Source organism: Oncorhynchus kisutch, linkage group LG19, assembly GCF_002021735.2.
Source record: "Oncorhynchus kisutch isolate 150728-3 linkage group LG19, Okis_V2, whole genome shotgun sequence".
Lineage (NCBI taxonomy): Eukaryota > Metazoa > Chordata > Actinopteri > Salmoniformes > Salmonidae > Oncorhynchus > Oncorhynchus kisutch.
In genome coordinates, this window is record NC_034192.2 from 5390719 (window position 1) to 5406432 (window position 15714).

General features: G+C 44.2%; 1 protein-coding gene across 2 annotated transcripts in view; it reads right to left on the reverse strand.

The window, feature by feature from the left end:
• LOC109910296 (PRKC apoptosis WT1 regulator protein) overlaps positions 1–15714 on the reverse strand; it is a 74706-nt gene that overhangs the window by 19746 nt on the left and 39246 nt on the right. For both annotated transcript variants that reach the window (XM_020509442.2, XM_020509443.2), the window contains exon 3: positions 3389–3520. In XM_020509442.2, coding sequence (XP_020365031.1) covers positions 3389–3520 — 132 coding nt within the window. The remainder of the gene's footprint in view (positions 1–3388; positions 3521–15714) is intronic.

The following is a 15714-nucleotide window of genomic DNA, read 5'->3' on the forward strand; positions in this document are numbered from 1 at the left end:
TATTGTAGTGCAAATAGAGCAATGCATTGTTTGCAGCGCTCTCCTTCTCAAGCAGAGTGATTTCTCTCTGACCAACAGTGCCTCTGTTTGGTGGCACTGTGGTATCTATCTATCCATCCATCATCACATTCTGCTCAGGGGAGGGGAGTGTGTAAGTTGGGGCTGGACTCAGCTGTAGATCACCGGGAATCAAGAGATCTATCCTGTTTTGTACTATACACTTAGGAAAAAAAGGACCCTTTACTAAAAAAAGTTATATATATATATATACACCCGACAAAGAAGATTGAGGGTTCTATCCCACCCCAGAGTGTAATAGGGATTTTAGAAATTAAACAGCTAAAAAAAGCTAACCCAGTCACATCAAACTCTGAAATGACAGCTAACATTCCCTTAATTGGTTTTAGCTGTTTTCCATTGACATTTATTTTATTTTATTTTATTTCACCTTTATTTAACCAGGTAGGCTAGTTGAGAACAAGTTCTCATTTGCAACTGCGACCTGGCCAAGATAAAGCATAGCAGTGTGAACAGACAACAGAGTTACACATGGAGTAAACAATTAACAAGTCAATAACACAGTAGAAAAAAAAAGGGGGGGGGGGAGTCTATATACATTGTGTGCAAAAGGCATGAGGAGGTAGGCGAATGATTACAATTTTGCAGATTAACACTGGAGTGATAAATAATCAGATGGTCATGTACAGGTAGAGATATTGGTGTGCAAAAGAGCAGAAAAGTAAATAAATAAAAACAGTATGGGGATGAGGTAGGTGAAAATGGGTGGGCTTATATACCAATAGACTATGTACAGCTGCAGCGATCGGTTAGCTGCTCAGATAGCTGATGTTTGAAGTTGGTGAGGGAGATAAAAGTCTCCAGCTTCAGCGATTTTTGCAATTCGTTCCAGTCACAGGCAGCAGAGTACTGGAACGAAAGGCGGCCAAATGAGGTGTTGGCTTTAGGGATGATCAGTACCTAGCATGGACTTGTAGATGACCTGGAGCCAGTGGGTCTGGCGACGAATATGTAGCGAGGGCCAGCCGACTAGAGCATACAGGTCGCAGTGGTGGGTGGTATAAGGTGCTTTAGTGACAAAACGGATGGCACTGTGATAGACTGCATCCAGTTTGCTGAGTAGAGTGTTGGAAGCCATTTTGTAGATGACATCGCCGAAGTCGAGGATCGGTAGGATAGTCAGTTTTACTAGGGTAAGCTTGGCGGCTTTATATCCATATTAATGATGCTGCTGTATGACTTCACCGGTCCGAGTGGCAAACAGCCAGGCACAAACTTGTGCAAGAGGAAATAATGTGTTAAATAAAAGCACACACATAAAAAAGGGGTTCTAGAAACTTTTGGACAAGTCAGAATGTAACTGCCATGCCGATTCAAAAGCCAGCTGCCAATCCATTCCAGCATGACAAAGCAAGAGGACGGTGGTTGAGGCAACTTGCAACTAGCCTACCAATAAGCACGTTATTTTTCAATGTATTAAAGGTGAGCAAAGTTGATTTAATTCAAATATATGAAGCAAAAGTCTTATGATAAACTATATACTAGATAAATAAAGTTGAAACGTTATTAGAATTAGCATGTTTGTAAGCTAGCTAGCTAAACAGAAAAATCTAGGCTACTTTAATTCACCACTTCACAAGCTAGCTTTAAAATAAACAATTTTTTATTATGGGACATGCCAAATAGAGCTACAGACCCAGTCTGACATTGGCAATTAGCTAATTCTTTATTTTATGTCAGTATTTCAGAGTCAATTGAGGAGACTGTTTCATTAAAACCAATATAAGACTGTTTCTGAATAAGAGGTATGTATACATTATATATAATAAATGTATAATAAGTATTGGTGATTCAATAGCCTAGTTAATTATTACATGACTTTTAACACACAATCTGTGTTTTGCTCTGTCTTGCAGTAACGCAGAACTATCAGAGGCTCTCTCTTTCAGTAACGCAGACCTACCAGAGGCTCTCTTTCAGTAACGCAGACCTACCAGAGGCTCTCTCTTTCAGTAACGCAGACCTACCAGAGGCTCTCTTTCAGTAACGCAGACCTACCAGAGGCTCTCTCTTTCAGTAACGCAGACCTACCAGAGGCTCTCTTTCAGTAACGCAGACCTACCAGAGGCTCTCTCTTTCAGTATTCCAGAACTATCAGAGGCTCTCTCTTTCAGTATTCCAGAACTATCAGAGGCTCTCTCTTTCAGTATTCCAGAACTATCAGAGGCTCTCTCTTTCAGTATTCCAGAACTACCAGAGGCTCTCTTGCAGTAACGCAGAACTACCAGAGGCTCTCTCTTGCAGTAACGCAGAACTACCAGAGGCTCTCTCTTGCAGTAACGCAGAACTACCAGAGGCTCTCTCTTGCAGTAACGCAGAACTACCAGAGGCTCTCTCTGTCAGTAACGCAGAACTATCAGAGGCTCTCTCTTTCGGCTGCTGCAGACAACTACATGCAAGTTGTTCTTCTACATCATAATAATTGTATGTCTGCATAGCATTTTGGCAGGTTAACTCATGCTTATTTCTGGAGATGAACTCATGTCTCCAGTCAAGCAGGTAAGCCAGCGGCGTGTGGCCGAAAGGTGGCTGGTTCTAATCCCGGGCTGGGCACTGGAGAAAAACAAAATGACAGAATTGATCTGACAACTGGAGGGCTGCTGGGTTCACATCTTCAAAACATTCCCCTACCATTAGGCCCTTGAGCAAGGCCTTTAACCCCACATGCTCTCCATCCAGGGGCACTGCATGCAGCTTGAACCTGTGGTTGTCTCAACTGTATGTGTGAGGTCTGCTGTTTGGTGGTGGTTGAGAACAGAACAGAAGACACCTTTTTGTTGATCACTAAATAATGGACAAAGTGTTGTATTGAAAGAAGTCAGCCAGAGTTGACGTGGGCCATCAAACAAGAGATGCCTTCCTGGCCACCACTGCATATTTCCAAACCATATTCGAATAGAATGGCAAATAATTCTAGCTGGTATTCTTCGATCCATTGTTTAATTGTTTCTTAAAGTATATTCTTAGCTCAAAATAGTAGTAGCCATAATTCATAAATGGCACCATGCAGTGTTCAACAGTATATGGAAACATTTTGGTTCAGTGAAGAACCTCTAGGGTTCTGATCAAAGAACCATATAAACAGGGTTCTATATAGAACTTCTAGGTGTTTCATATATGAAGCAAGTGATAGAACCTTTTTTTTCCCCTAAATGTGTACAATAACTTGGGGAGCCAAATGTCTTGTTGATTGATATGACTTGAGCCCAGAGTGTTTCCGGGTCCAGTTACATGGTCAGGCAAAACTCCAGGCCCTAGATATTACACTAAGGGGTAAAAGGTCAGTGAGGTTGGGTGACATGGTCCTCACCTGTAGTAAGTGGGTGGCGGCCCCTGGGTCAGAGGTCATGGCTTCGTTCTGTTCCGTGTTGAGCTGTGTCAGCTGCTGCTCATCCTCCTTCGCCTTATCCCCTCCGTCGTCATCATCCAGCTCATCCAGGCTCTGCAATACAGAGAGAGAGAGAGTTGAACACACCTTTATTGAATAATTAAGGTGTGAATAGAGGTCAACTTATTGAATGGTCTTTAGGTGCAAATAAATTATGCTATACACTAAGTAACATATCAACATGATGTACATCTATTGAAAGAGAGAGAGAGGTACAGAGCAATAAAGAGAGAGAGGCATGGGTAGTGAGACACCACCACTGATGTTGGCGCGCGGTGACAGCCATTCTCACTGTAACCGTGGTGACCTCCGGAGAGATGTGGCCCCGGTCCCCTTAATCCTCTTAAGACATGATTTCTTTCCCAGCCCCTGGACAGCTCTGACGCAACCTATGCCACATTCACTGGGACACGCAGACAACAGGAAGAATGCAGGCAAGGGGTCCTTACACTGCTGCTGTGGACATGTAGTCAGAGCGCTTTTTGACCCGTGGAATGTCCCCGAAACGCCCTGTGATGTAGGGGTCAGTCAGGGCACAGGGAGAAATTGTGAAATTCATGATATATGCGATTTAGTTAAATAGTGCATCAAAAATAAATGAATATGCATTGAGAAAATAGTTTGACTTTGAACTTGACGGTTATATCCTCTATATTGACAGAAACAGGAGCCAACCTCCCACTCGTGCAGAACACAAACCAGTCTTTCCTGTTTTCACGCTGTGCAACAAACAAAACGGTGCTTACCAAACGAACAGGCCCTTGAATGGTAAAAATAGCCTTAAAAGGCTATAAAGGAATGTAGTCATTTGCAAAGACCTTCCTGCCAAAATGTTTATCAGCGCGCCTGGGGAAATGCCAACTCCTTTCTTCTCTGCTCTAACTCAGGCAGAGGTTAACGCTAGTTGTTCTCGTCTGGCCTATAACATATTGACACAGACATTACTTTTAGGAGCATGGTGCCTGTGTCTGTGCAGACAAGCCCAGTAAACACACTGCCTGCCTTTAGCCATCTGACCCCTGCAAAGGGCACAGGGATGCTCTGTGCTGTTTGATTTTCCCAAATGTTCCCCTGCTCCCTCCCAACTGCCTACAGCACTACACAGCTGTAGACTCCAGAGAAGCAGGGGTCAGAAACATAAAACTAATAACAGTCACATATGGAATAATGAGGGATTTTACAGTCTAACAGAAGTCAGTCTACATCAACACAGTGTTTTAAGACTAAAATGTTGCTATGCACAGTTGCCCAAACAGAGGGACTTCTGGAACTGGGTTACGAACATTTATTTTGGATCACGGTGCTGGCTGTTTTACCCATTATTAATTCAAATCATTTCCATGCATTTGTCTTATTCCAGATAAAACAATGGGAGATCTAGGCTTATCCTTTTAAGGGATGTTTCTGATTTCAGCAGAAAGAATGTGTGTTTTTCCGACCCAGCCAGTGAGGAGACTATGCTAAGCCATATTTTGTCTCTGTACTCGATCAGTCATGGCGGCCACGTCTGAGTCCACAGGGTCAAATAGGTTTATGTCAATAGAACCATGGATATATAACCTTAGTCCAGCATTCACTTTCACATTACCAAGTCCGATAGTGAAGTATTATAGGATACTGTCCTCAGCAAGCTAGTAGATACCATAGACTTCCAGTCATTGTGCTAATGCTAGCTAGCATTGGCTCGCAAACTACCTAACTTCCTTCATACTGGAGGCAGAGACATACAAATAATAGCATACTGTATGACTAATGTACAGTAACTATTAAGAATGGGTATACAGTATCATGGTGTAACCACACAACTTATCATCAGACAGCTGTATTTAAAATACAGATAAACACACTTAGCAAACACAGACACATATCCATTAGACACACAGCTAAACTAGGGACAAGTATCACCTATTGAAAGCAGGAAGAGGGCACTACTGGTTGCCCTGGGAAACGCTGAGTACATTTCCTCCTGTCGAGGGCCTCTGATAAAGTGGTGATGATGACACACACCAGAGGGGAGAGGGGAAGTGAGTTCTGAAAAGAAGCAGCAGAGTCCCAACATTCCTTCCTCTTCCTGTTTATGTGTGGGACCTTGGCAGGCGTAAAGCACGAGGCCTCTGAAGAGCGTTTACTCAACATGTTATTGAGGTCTCCAAACGCCAGTGTTCATCATGGGAAGACAAGTCCAGTTAAGAAGCTACATCTGGTCCCGACTGTGGCGGTCCATTAGGAATGTGTGTGCTGGGTGGAAATGTGGTCCTTTTGTGGGAAAGTGATCCGCAATCTATCATTCTAATGCTGAATCCATGGCAGGAGGAACTTGGAAAATGTCTGACTGTGTCTATACCTCCCTGAATGGACTGTGTCTATACCTCCCTGAATGGACATTTCAGTGTCTCAAATAACACTGCTTATGTAATGGAGGTGAAGAATCTGAACAGTTTATAGCATCCTCACCTTGTTTTAAGATGGGGAAAAAATCATCAAGAACAATTTCCAACAGCTGCTCCTTGACAGAACTATAGCTACAGACAGCTCATACAGGCAGAGCACTCAAAGTATCTTCTCTCTCTCCTCAGTGTGGTCCTATACCTAATATCCCTTCCTAAACACTAACACTCATAGTATCTTCTCTCTCTCCCCCCTCAGTGTGGTCCTATACCTAATATCCCCTTCCTAAACACTGACATTCATAATATTTCTCCCCCCGCCTCTAGGCAAGTCAGTTAACAACAAATTCTTATTTACAATGACGGCCTACCAAAAGGCAAAAGGCCTCCTGCGGGGACGACGGCCTGGGATTAAAATAAATAAATGACAAAACACACATCACAACAAGACAGACAACGACATAAAGTCTCTCTCCTCAGAGGACCCGTTTGAAAAATTTAAGCCGACTGCCAGCGCCGACATGTTAACGTGCCAGGGCTCTGTCCGTTTACTCCTCAAATGTATTAATAAACAAGCAAAGGGCACCTCCGTCCGCTAGTCTTTCTCTTCCCATTGTAGGCTGCTGCGACGGCGTTATTGCTCGACTGTGTTTAATGACTTGTGTTCATTAATTACCTGCCGCCTGCCCTGGCACTGACTGAGTTCATTTGGATGATGTGTTAGAGATGGAGAGGAGCAGTGAGGAAAGGAGAGGAACAACAGCACTGAGGTGATTCACACACTGCCCACTGTCCATTAATCATTAGCGTTGTTCATTCAGCCTCAGCTAGGACCTGGCTCACAAATACAACACAGAGCTCTCTGGAGGGACTGGAGGAACTCAGGTCTGTCAGGGATCAAAGGGAGAACAAACATCCACGGTGAGAGTCGAGGGGATAAATGTGACACTTGAGGACGTTGTTGCCTATGTGGGTTAAAGTAGAGGTTTGCCAGCTATGAGGCCTGAACGATATAATCTGACAAGGTCATAAGAGTTTGTGTAAAATATGACTGTCTGGTTATCGTAACAACCTGTTATGGTCCAACGTGAAATAATAATATCATGGAGGCAGATTAGGTGAATTCTGAATTAAATTATGGTTGATCGCTGAGTAAAAGGGAACAATGTGAGGATACAAGTGCATTACCCACAATGCCTCTTGGCTGTAGCAAGAGTCCAAGGGAGTGTTGTTCAGTGCCCAGATTCAGGCAAGCTCGCACACACACACAGAGACAGAGTGATGAAGAGGCTGCAAACTGCTCAGTGGGCTGTGTCAGACAGATGGAGGTGCTGGTCAGCTATGGGGCCAACCTTAAACCATCTCTGAGCCTCTAAAATCAGTGCCAACTCTCTCTCTCTATCCCCAAACCCAGAAAGCGTGATGTATCGGCCCTGTTAATCCCACACTGGTTTTGTTCCCAACATATGTTGTTTTTTTTCCATTTAACTTCTGAGTTAAAATTCCAAATAAACTTGTTTTTCCTTGCAGGGGTTGGTTTGGGCCTTGAAGTCAAACGGTGTACAAGACATTCTCATAAAATGCAGCTTGTCTTGGCTGTGATTACAACTTCTTTAAGTAAACCCTCCACCTCCAAAATCGATCCTGCTCCAGAGTACAGGCCTCAGTGTAACGCTCATTCCTTCGACGATAAACGCAAATCCGACCATCACCCCTGGTGAGAGAAAACCGTGCCTCGTCAGTGAAGAGCACTTTTTTCCAGTCCTGCCTCGTCCAGCGACAGTGGGTTTGTGCCCATAGGTGACGTTGTTGCCGGTGATGTCTGGCGAGGACCTGCCTTACAACAGGCCTACAAGCCCTATTGCGGATAGTCTGAGCACTGATGGAGGGATTGTGCCTTCCTGGTGTAACTCGGGCAGTTGTTGTTGCCATCCTGTAACTGTCCAGCAGGTGTGATGTCCATGTGTACCGATCCTGTGCAGGTGTTGTTGCACGTGGTCTGCCACTGCGAGTTTATATATATATTTTTTTAATCAATGTTTATCAAGCACAAGCCTGGAACAGGAAAGAACGAGTAAACTGGGTCTAAAGCAGAAGTCCACATTTCCCCCTTTTTTTTTTATCAAACTTTTCAGCAATAATGTTTTAACAAGCATGGTTAATACTCCACCACACCTCACAGGGACGGAATCTCCATGTGGGGTGACAGTAAAAGTATGCCATTACAAAACATAGGATACAACTACTAGGAAACGTACTATAAATCATCCGTGTTCATCAATCATGAGACAGTGCTAGCATCACCTTCCCTCTCTGTTGTAGATAGACCTGGGCAGCCAGGAGGCCAAGCAGAGGTCAACTGTCTGACCTCTGGCCCCAGCTTTAATCCATCTGTGGAAATAGACCATGCAACAACACCGCACTGTCTCACTGCTCTTGCTTTGCCAGCCTCATTCTATGCTCTATAACCTCTGTGGTTTGGACAAAGAGCCAGGAATTGAACTGCTGGGCATGTTACGAGGCTTTGGGGGAAGAGTTTGAGAGAGGGCAGAGAAGGTATTAAAACAGACTCCGGGCCTAAACTCCTAAAATGGTAGCTTACTGAAATTACCACCCAGCTCTGTAGTAACCCCATTTCTAATGTTATATCACAGAATGGGGTCGTCTTGTTTTCTGTGACAGAGAATCAATGAAATTGAGCAATTATTGCCATGTGTAGCTAATGGATAACAATGTACTACGCTGTTTGGTTGTCCATCAGTCTATGTAGCCCCCAGGAGAGGCCTGAGGCAGACCTTATTAAACGTTGAATAAATGAATAAATAAATATATATGCCATTTGGCAGACACTTTTATCCAATGCAACTTAGTCATGCGTGCATAACATTTTACATGTGGGTGTTGAACCCACGACCCTGGCGTTACAAGTGCCATGCTCTACCAACTGAGATACAAAGGACCACCAGTCAGTCTCCTGACAGGTCTCATCCTGCCTAAAGCAGTGCCTCTGACCTCAGCGAGACCTCAGAGGATGTGTGGTCGTGACCTCTCCCCGGTTTCATTCGCAAGACGACAGAATGGTCATAAGAACAACTAATGATAGTTTAGTGAGTTGCTCAACCGCCATGAAAATATCAAAGGCTTTTTAATGGATACAAATACGTGACAACATATTTAATTACATGTATTGCATTACGCATTTCTTGTGCAAAATTATCATAGATTTTTCAATGGCACCCTGCTACTAGGAGAGTTCTCTGCCTCATGTTTTATTTCCAGCCTTAAATATGGCGTGCAGTCAGACAGACAGACATTCAGTCAGTCAGACACCGTGACAGAGACATTCAGTCAGTCAGACCGTGACAGAGACATTCAGTCAGTCAGAGACCGTGACAGAGACATTCAGTCAGTCAGAGACCGTGACAGAGACATTCAGTCAGTCAGAGACCGTGACAGAGACATTCATTCAGAGACCGTGACAGAGACATTCAGTCAGTCAGAGACCGTGACAGAGACATTCAGTCAGTCAGAGACCGTGACAGAGACATTCAGTCAGTCAGAGACCGTGACAGAGACATTCATTCAGAGACCGTGACAGAGACATTCAGTCAGTCAGAGACCGTGACAGAGACATTCAGTCAGTCAGAGACCGTGACAGAGACATTCAGTCAGTCAGACACCGTGACAGAGACATTCAGTCAGTCAGAGACCGTGACAGAGACATTCAGTCAGTCAGAGACCGTGACAGAGACATTCAGTCAGAGACCGTGACAGAGACATTCAGTCAGAGACCGTGACAGAGACATTCAGTCAGAGACAGTAACAGACATTCATTCAGAGACCGTGACAGAGACATTCAGTCAGTCAGAGACCGTGACAGAGACATTCAGTCAGTCAGAGACCGTGACAGAGACATTCAGTCAGTCAGAGACCGTGACAGAGACATTCAGTCAGTCAGAGACCGTGACAGAGACATTCAGTCAGTCAGAGACCGTGACAGAGACATTCAGTCAGTCAGAGACCGTGACAGAGACATTCAGTCAGTCAGAGACCGTGACAGACAGACATTCATTCATTCAGAGACATTCAGTCAGTCAGAGACCGTGACAGAGACATTCAGTCAGACACCGTGACAGACAGACTGACTGAATGTCTGTCTGTCTGTCACGGTGTCTGACTGAATGTCTCTGTCACGGTCTCTGACTGACTGAATGTCTCTGTCACGGTCTCTGACTGACTGAATGTCTCTGTCACGGTCTCTGACTGACTGAATGTCTCTGTCACGGTCTCTGACTGACTGAATGTCTCTGTCACGGTCTCTGACTGACTGAATGTCTCTGTCACGGTCTCTGACTGACTGAATGTCTCTGTCACGGTCTCTGAATGAATGTCTGTGACAGACAGACAGACATTCAGTCAGTCAGAGACCGTGACAGAGACATTCAGTCAGTCAGAGACCGTGACAGAGACATTCAGTCAGTCAGAGACCGTGACAGAGACATTCAGTCAGCAGTCAGAGACCGTGACAGAGACATTCAGTCAGTCGTCAGAGACCGTGACAGAGACATTCAGTCAGTCGTCAGAGACCGTGACAGAGACATTCAGTCAGTCAGAGACCGTGACAGAGACATTCAGTCAGTCAGAGACCGTGACAGAGACATTCAGTCAGTCAGAGACCGTGACAGAGACATTCAGTCAGTCAGAGACCGTGACAGAGACATTCAGTCAGTCAGAGACCGTGACAGAGACATTCAGTCAGTCAGAGACCGTGACAGAGACATTCAGTCAGTCAGAGACCGTGACAGAGACATTCAGTCAGTCAGAGACCGTGACAGAGACATTCAGTCAGTCAGAGACCGTGACAGAGACATTCAGTCAGTCAGAGACCGTGACAGAGACATTCAGTCAGTCAGAGACCGTGACAGAGACATTCAGTCAGTCAGAGACCGTGACAGAGACATTCAGTCAGTCAGAGACCGCGACAGACATTCAGTCAGAGACCGTGACAGACAGACAGACAGACATTCAGTCAGTCAGAGACCGTGAGACAGACAGACAGACATTCAGTCAGTCAGAGACAGTAACAGACATTCATTCAGAGACCGTGACAGGGACATTCATTCAGTCAAGAAACCGTGACAGAGACATTCATTCAGTCAGAGACATTGACAGACAGACAGACATTAATTCATAGACAGTGACGGACATTCATTCATTCAGTCAGAGACAGTGACGGACAGACATTCAGTCAGTCAGAGACCGTGACAGACAGACATTCAGTCAGACAGACAGATATTCATTCAGAGACCGTGACAGAGACATTCATTCAGTCAGAGACGGTGCCAGACAAACATTCATTCATTCAGTCAGAGACGGTGCCAGACAAACATTCATTCATTCAGTCAGAGACGGTGCCAGACAAACATTCATTCATTCAGTCAGAGACGGTGCCAGACATTCATTCATTCAGTCAGAGACGGTGACAGACAGACATTCAGTCAGAGACGGTGACAGACAGACATTCAGTCAGAGACGGTGACAGACAGACGAGTTCAAGTGAGCAAAATCTAAAATGACTCAAACGGAGAAAACAACCTTGGTAAGAAGATGACGCTGCATAACAAACTCTGGAAATAGTGTGAAATATTATGAATATCATAATAATTCGCTGATCATATGTTACGATGTAGCAATTTTCCAGTCGTATGGAGAATTGCTTAATTACATGGTTGCTTCTTCATTCCTAATGAATAATTAGCAGCTGGAAGTTTGGTTGAATTTATGCAACAGAGGAAATAGGCTACAGTACACAGACCATCTTCGAGAAAAGACAGCCAGTGCTGTCTTCTCTTTAGCTTGGGTGGCAGGTAGCCTAGTGGTTAGAGCATTGGACTAGTAACTGAAAGATTGCAAGATCGAATCCCCGAGCTGACAAAGTAAAAAAATATATCGTTCTGCCCCTGAACAAGGCAGTTAACCCACTGTTTGTAGGCCGTCATTGAAAATAAGAATTTAACTTAACTGATAAAGGTAAAATAAATAAAGACAGCCAAGCATTTTAAAAGATTACAGATTCACCTTGTAACCGATGGCCAACAGATCCACTCTCCCCCCGTCGTCTTCCCTCCAGAACAACGTGATTTTACACTGTGTAAAAAGGCAGCCCGTTCTAGCTGTTATGATTTTGGACCATAACGTACATCTTTCATACCAGGACATGGCATCCATTCATGAAATAAAACATGAATATTCAAGACAATAGATTTCAGCACAATAGTTCTGTTGGAGTCCATTCAGCACATTTGGGCTCAACAGCGTCCAATGAGAGCAGTGTTTAATACATCGGTCTAGTCTTCTAAACCTATCAGATCCTCTTATAGAAGCATCCCAGCAGGACTGTATACTCTGCAGACCAAACTAACCTGTTGGCCAGGGGGTCTTTATCTCTGTGTTGACTCTAGCCCACTGCATAAACATTGCTTGCCTGGGTCTGATAGAAGGGTATGCAGCTTGTAGTTAAGGCCCCATTTGCAAGTCTACTGTTTGTTTTCTCTAGTGTTTGACCAGGGAGGAGTGCCTCACGCACATCCAACTGCAAACACACTCGGTCCGGTCCACTGCTCTGGCTACCCTAGAGCAGCTGGTTGGTGCAGGTAGACTCATTGTGCTATCATGATGACAGGAAACCTCTGCATGACTCGAGGTTCAGACATGCCTGTCCACAGGTATAGGGAAAGAGAAGGGAAGGGAAAGGGGGTAACTAGTCATTTGCCAGATGTTAAATGCATCTTCAGATTGCCTGCAGACAGTTTCAAGGCCCTCACGCCAACTGAATGCATTCAACCCAAATGTGCCTTCTGCATTTAACCAAACGCCTCTGAATCAGAGAGGTACGGTGGGCTACCTTAAATCGACGCCCGGGGAGCAGTTGTTGGGGGATAACTGCCTTGCTCAAGGGCAGAAGGGCAGATTTTTAGAGCTTGCCAGTTCTGGGAATTGAACCAAGCCCTTCAGTTACTGGCCCAACGCTCTTAACCGCTAGGCTACCTGCTGCCCCTATTCAATGGCAATGTGGTTTTCAAATACCAACAGTTACATCCAACTCTTCTAGTATAACACTGTTGACTCTTCTTGTTGGCATGACAACAACGATACCATCTCATCCCCAGAGTTGGCGTGAGGGTCTTGAAACTGTCTGAAGGCAAGTGTAGATGGGATATATTTAACATCTGGCTCTTCTATCCACAAGCTAAGGGGCCTGTACTGTACTGTAACTCAAACCAGTGTATAACAGTGAGACCAGGCTGATGGTAGCTGGGACCTGCTAGAGTACTTAGACCCACAGCTCTGGATCCAGGACAATCATAATGAATCCCTGTAAACCAGCAGTAATAACAGGGTTTGTGGTGGTGGTATACGGAGTCAGCGGGGGAAGCTGGTCCTGTGTTTTGTCTAAAGCCTCAGACTGACAGCATCATTGCGTTTGGACACACCAGAAGTAGATTCATATCCAATGGATAAATCCAACTTATTAATCAAATTGTATCCGTAGACTTGACAGAAATAGTAGCAAAAGGGTGAATGTTGAACTGTTGGTTGTACACATATCCAGAACAAAATGTTGAATTTGCCACATGCGCCAAATACAACAAGTGTAGACTTTACTCATGAAATGCTTACTTCCAAGCCCTTAACAAACAGTGTAGTTCAAGAAGAAAATATTTACCAAGTAGGCAAAAAAATAATAATAAGTAACACAATAAGAATAACGAGGCTATATTCAGTGGGCACCGGTACAGAGTCAGTGTGCAGGGGTACAGGTTAGTTGATGTAATCTGTACATGTAGGTGGGGGTGAAGTGACTATGCATAGGTAACAAACAGCGAGTAGCAGCAGTGTAAAGAAGGGGAGTTCAATGTAAATTGTCCAGCAGCGATTTTTATGAATTGTTCAGCAGTCTAATGGCTTGGGGGTGGAAGTTTTTGAGGAGCCTTTTGGTCCTAGCGCTCTGGTACCGCTTGCGGAGAAAACAGTCTATAAACATGGGTGACTGGAGCCTCTGACAATTTTCTGGGCTTTCCTCTAACACCGCCTATTATATAGGTCCAGGACGGCAGGAAGCTTGGCCCCAGTGATGTACTGGGCCGTTCGCAGTACCCTCTTGTCATGACGTGGCCCTTTCTGGGTATAGAGCACGGCATCCCCCCTCTCTCCCTCCTACACCCAGGTTGTAAATTCCTGGAGGAGACTCTCCTCCTGGCCATGCAGAAAGAGACGCATAGAGAGAACAAAGGAACTTCTCTACATCACAGAACTTGAGAACTGAACAATATCCATGTTTTGGAGAATGTGTAAACGGTCGGTGGAGAAGCCAGCTACGACCCGGTCCGTTTTGTTTCATGTTTGTGACCTCATGAAAGACAATACAGCCACATTACCATAACTCTGTTTATACAGGAGCCTCCGTTATGAGGTTTGCGTCTAATTATTGTATAAAATTAATGAATAAAGATGAAACTATGTGAAATGATGGAATGTGATTTTAAACCGTTAATGTGAGAGAAGTATATTCCCTTTAAAGTTTAACTAAGTCATTGGCCCCACCCCCATGAACACAGACATGATCTGGCTCATGGGACAGCCCTTTTCTACTGTTCTGAATTTAAAAAAACACACCATGCATACCTCAATCACAGAGGGGGCGAAGGTTTGAGTAGAGACCAAAAAAACCTCAGTATAAGCTAAGGTTGTACTGCTTGCTGAATTCCTAACCATACCACGTGGAGCATTGGCTAAGACATACAACCGCCGAAACATCTATTCTATAAGAACATTTCTAAATGGTACTCTGAAGTATCCATTCTAACCATGAAGGGAAGCAGAGAGAAGCTTGGAGGAACTTTCCATCAGAAAGATGGACGATTCCAACAGAGATCACGATGACACACTGAGCATAAATATATATTGATTGCAATTATTCCCAAATGAGTGAGTGTTCATGTGCAAAGGATTAGCATTTCAATTCATTTAATTATCAACTGTGTAGTCTCTCTGTCTTTCGCGCCCTTCTCAGTCCACACCCACTTCCCTTTGTCCGCCAAGCCGTCATATCGGCTTAGCCCACTAGGGAACCTCCCCTATCATTTCCTTGTAATCATATCTACTGTTTGTTTGTTTATGCATTTCTGTGATTATTTAGTTAGTAAATAAATGATTAAGACAATTGATGTATGGATGATTCATAGTAAAGGCTGGGTTCATGCAGATATCCTACAACGTTTGGAATGAGACTAACGTGAGGTAAAGAACAATTCATTAATTAGAAAAGTAATTGATCCGATATTAAAATATCTGAAGTTATATTAGGAAAATTTTAACTTTGTAATCTGAAGATTTTCCTTGGTGCCCAGACTTCCTAGTTAATTACATTGACATTAGTTTAACCATATAATAATAATTACAGAGAATTGATTTGGTAAAATAAGTCTTCAATTGAATGATGACAAAGACAACACTTTGTAGCACCTTACGGTCAGATGCCGAGCAGTTGCCATAACAGGGGGTGATGCAACCGGTCAGGATGCTCTCGATGGTGCAGCTGCAGAACATTTTGGGGAGCTGGGGACCTATGCCAAATCTTTTCAGTCTCCTGAGGGGAAAAGGTTGTGTCGTGTCCTCTTCAAGACCGTCTTGGTATGTTTGGACCATGTTAGTTTGTTGGTGATGTGGACACCAAGGAACTTGAAACTCTCGACCCACTCTACCACAGTGCTGTCGTTGTTAATGGGGGCCTGTTCGGGCTGCCTTTTTCTGTAGTCCAAGATCAGCACCTTTGTCTTGCTCACAGATAACATAATGAAT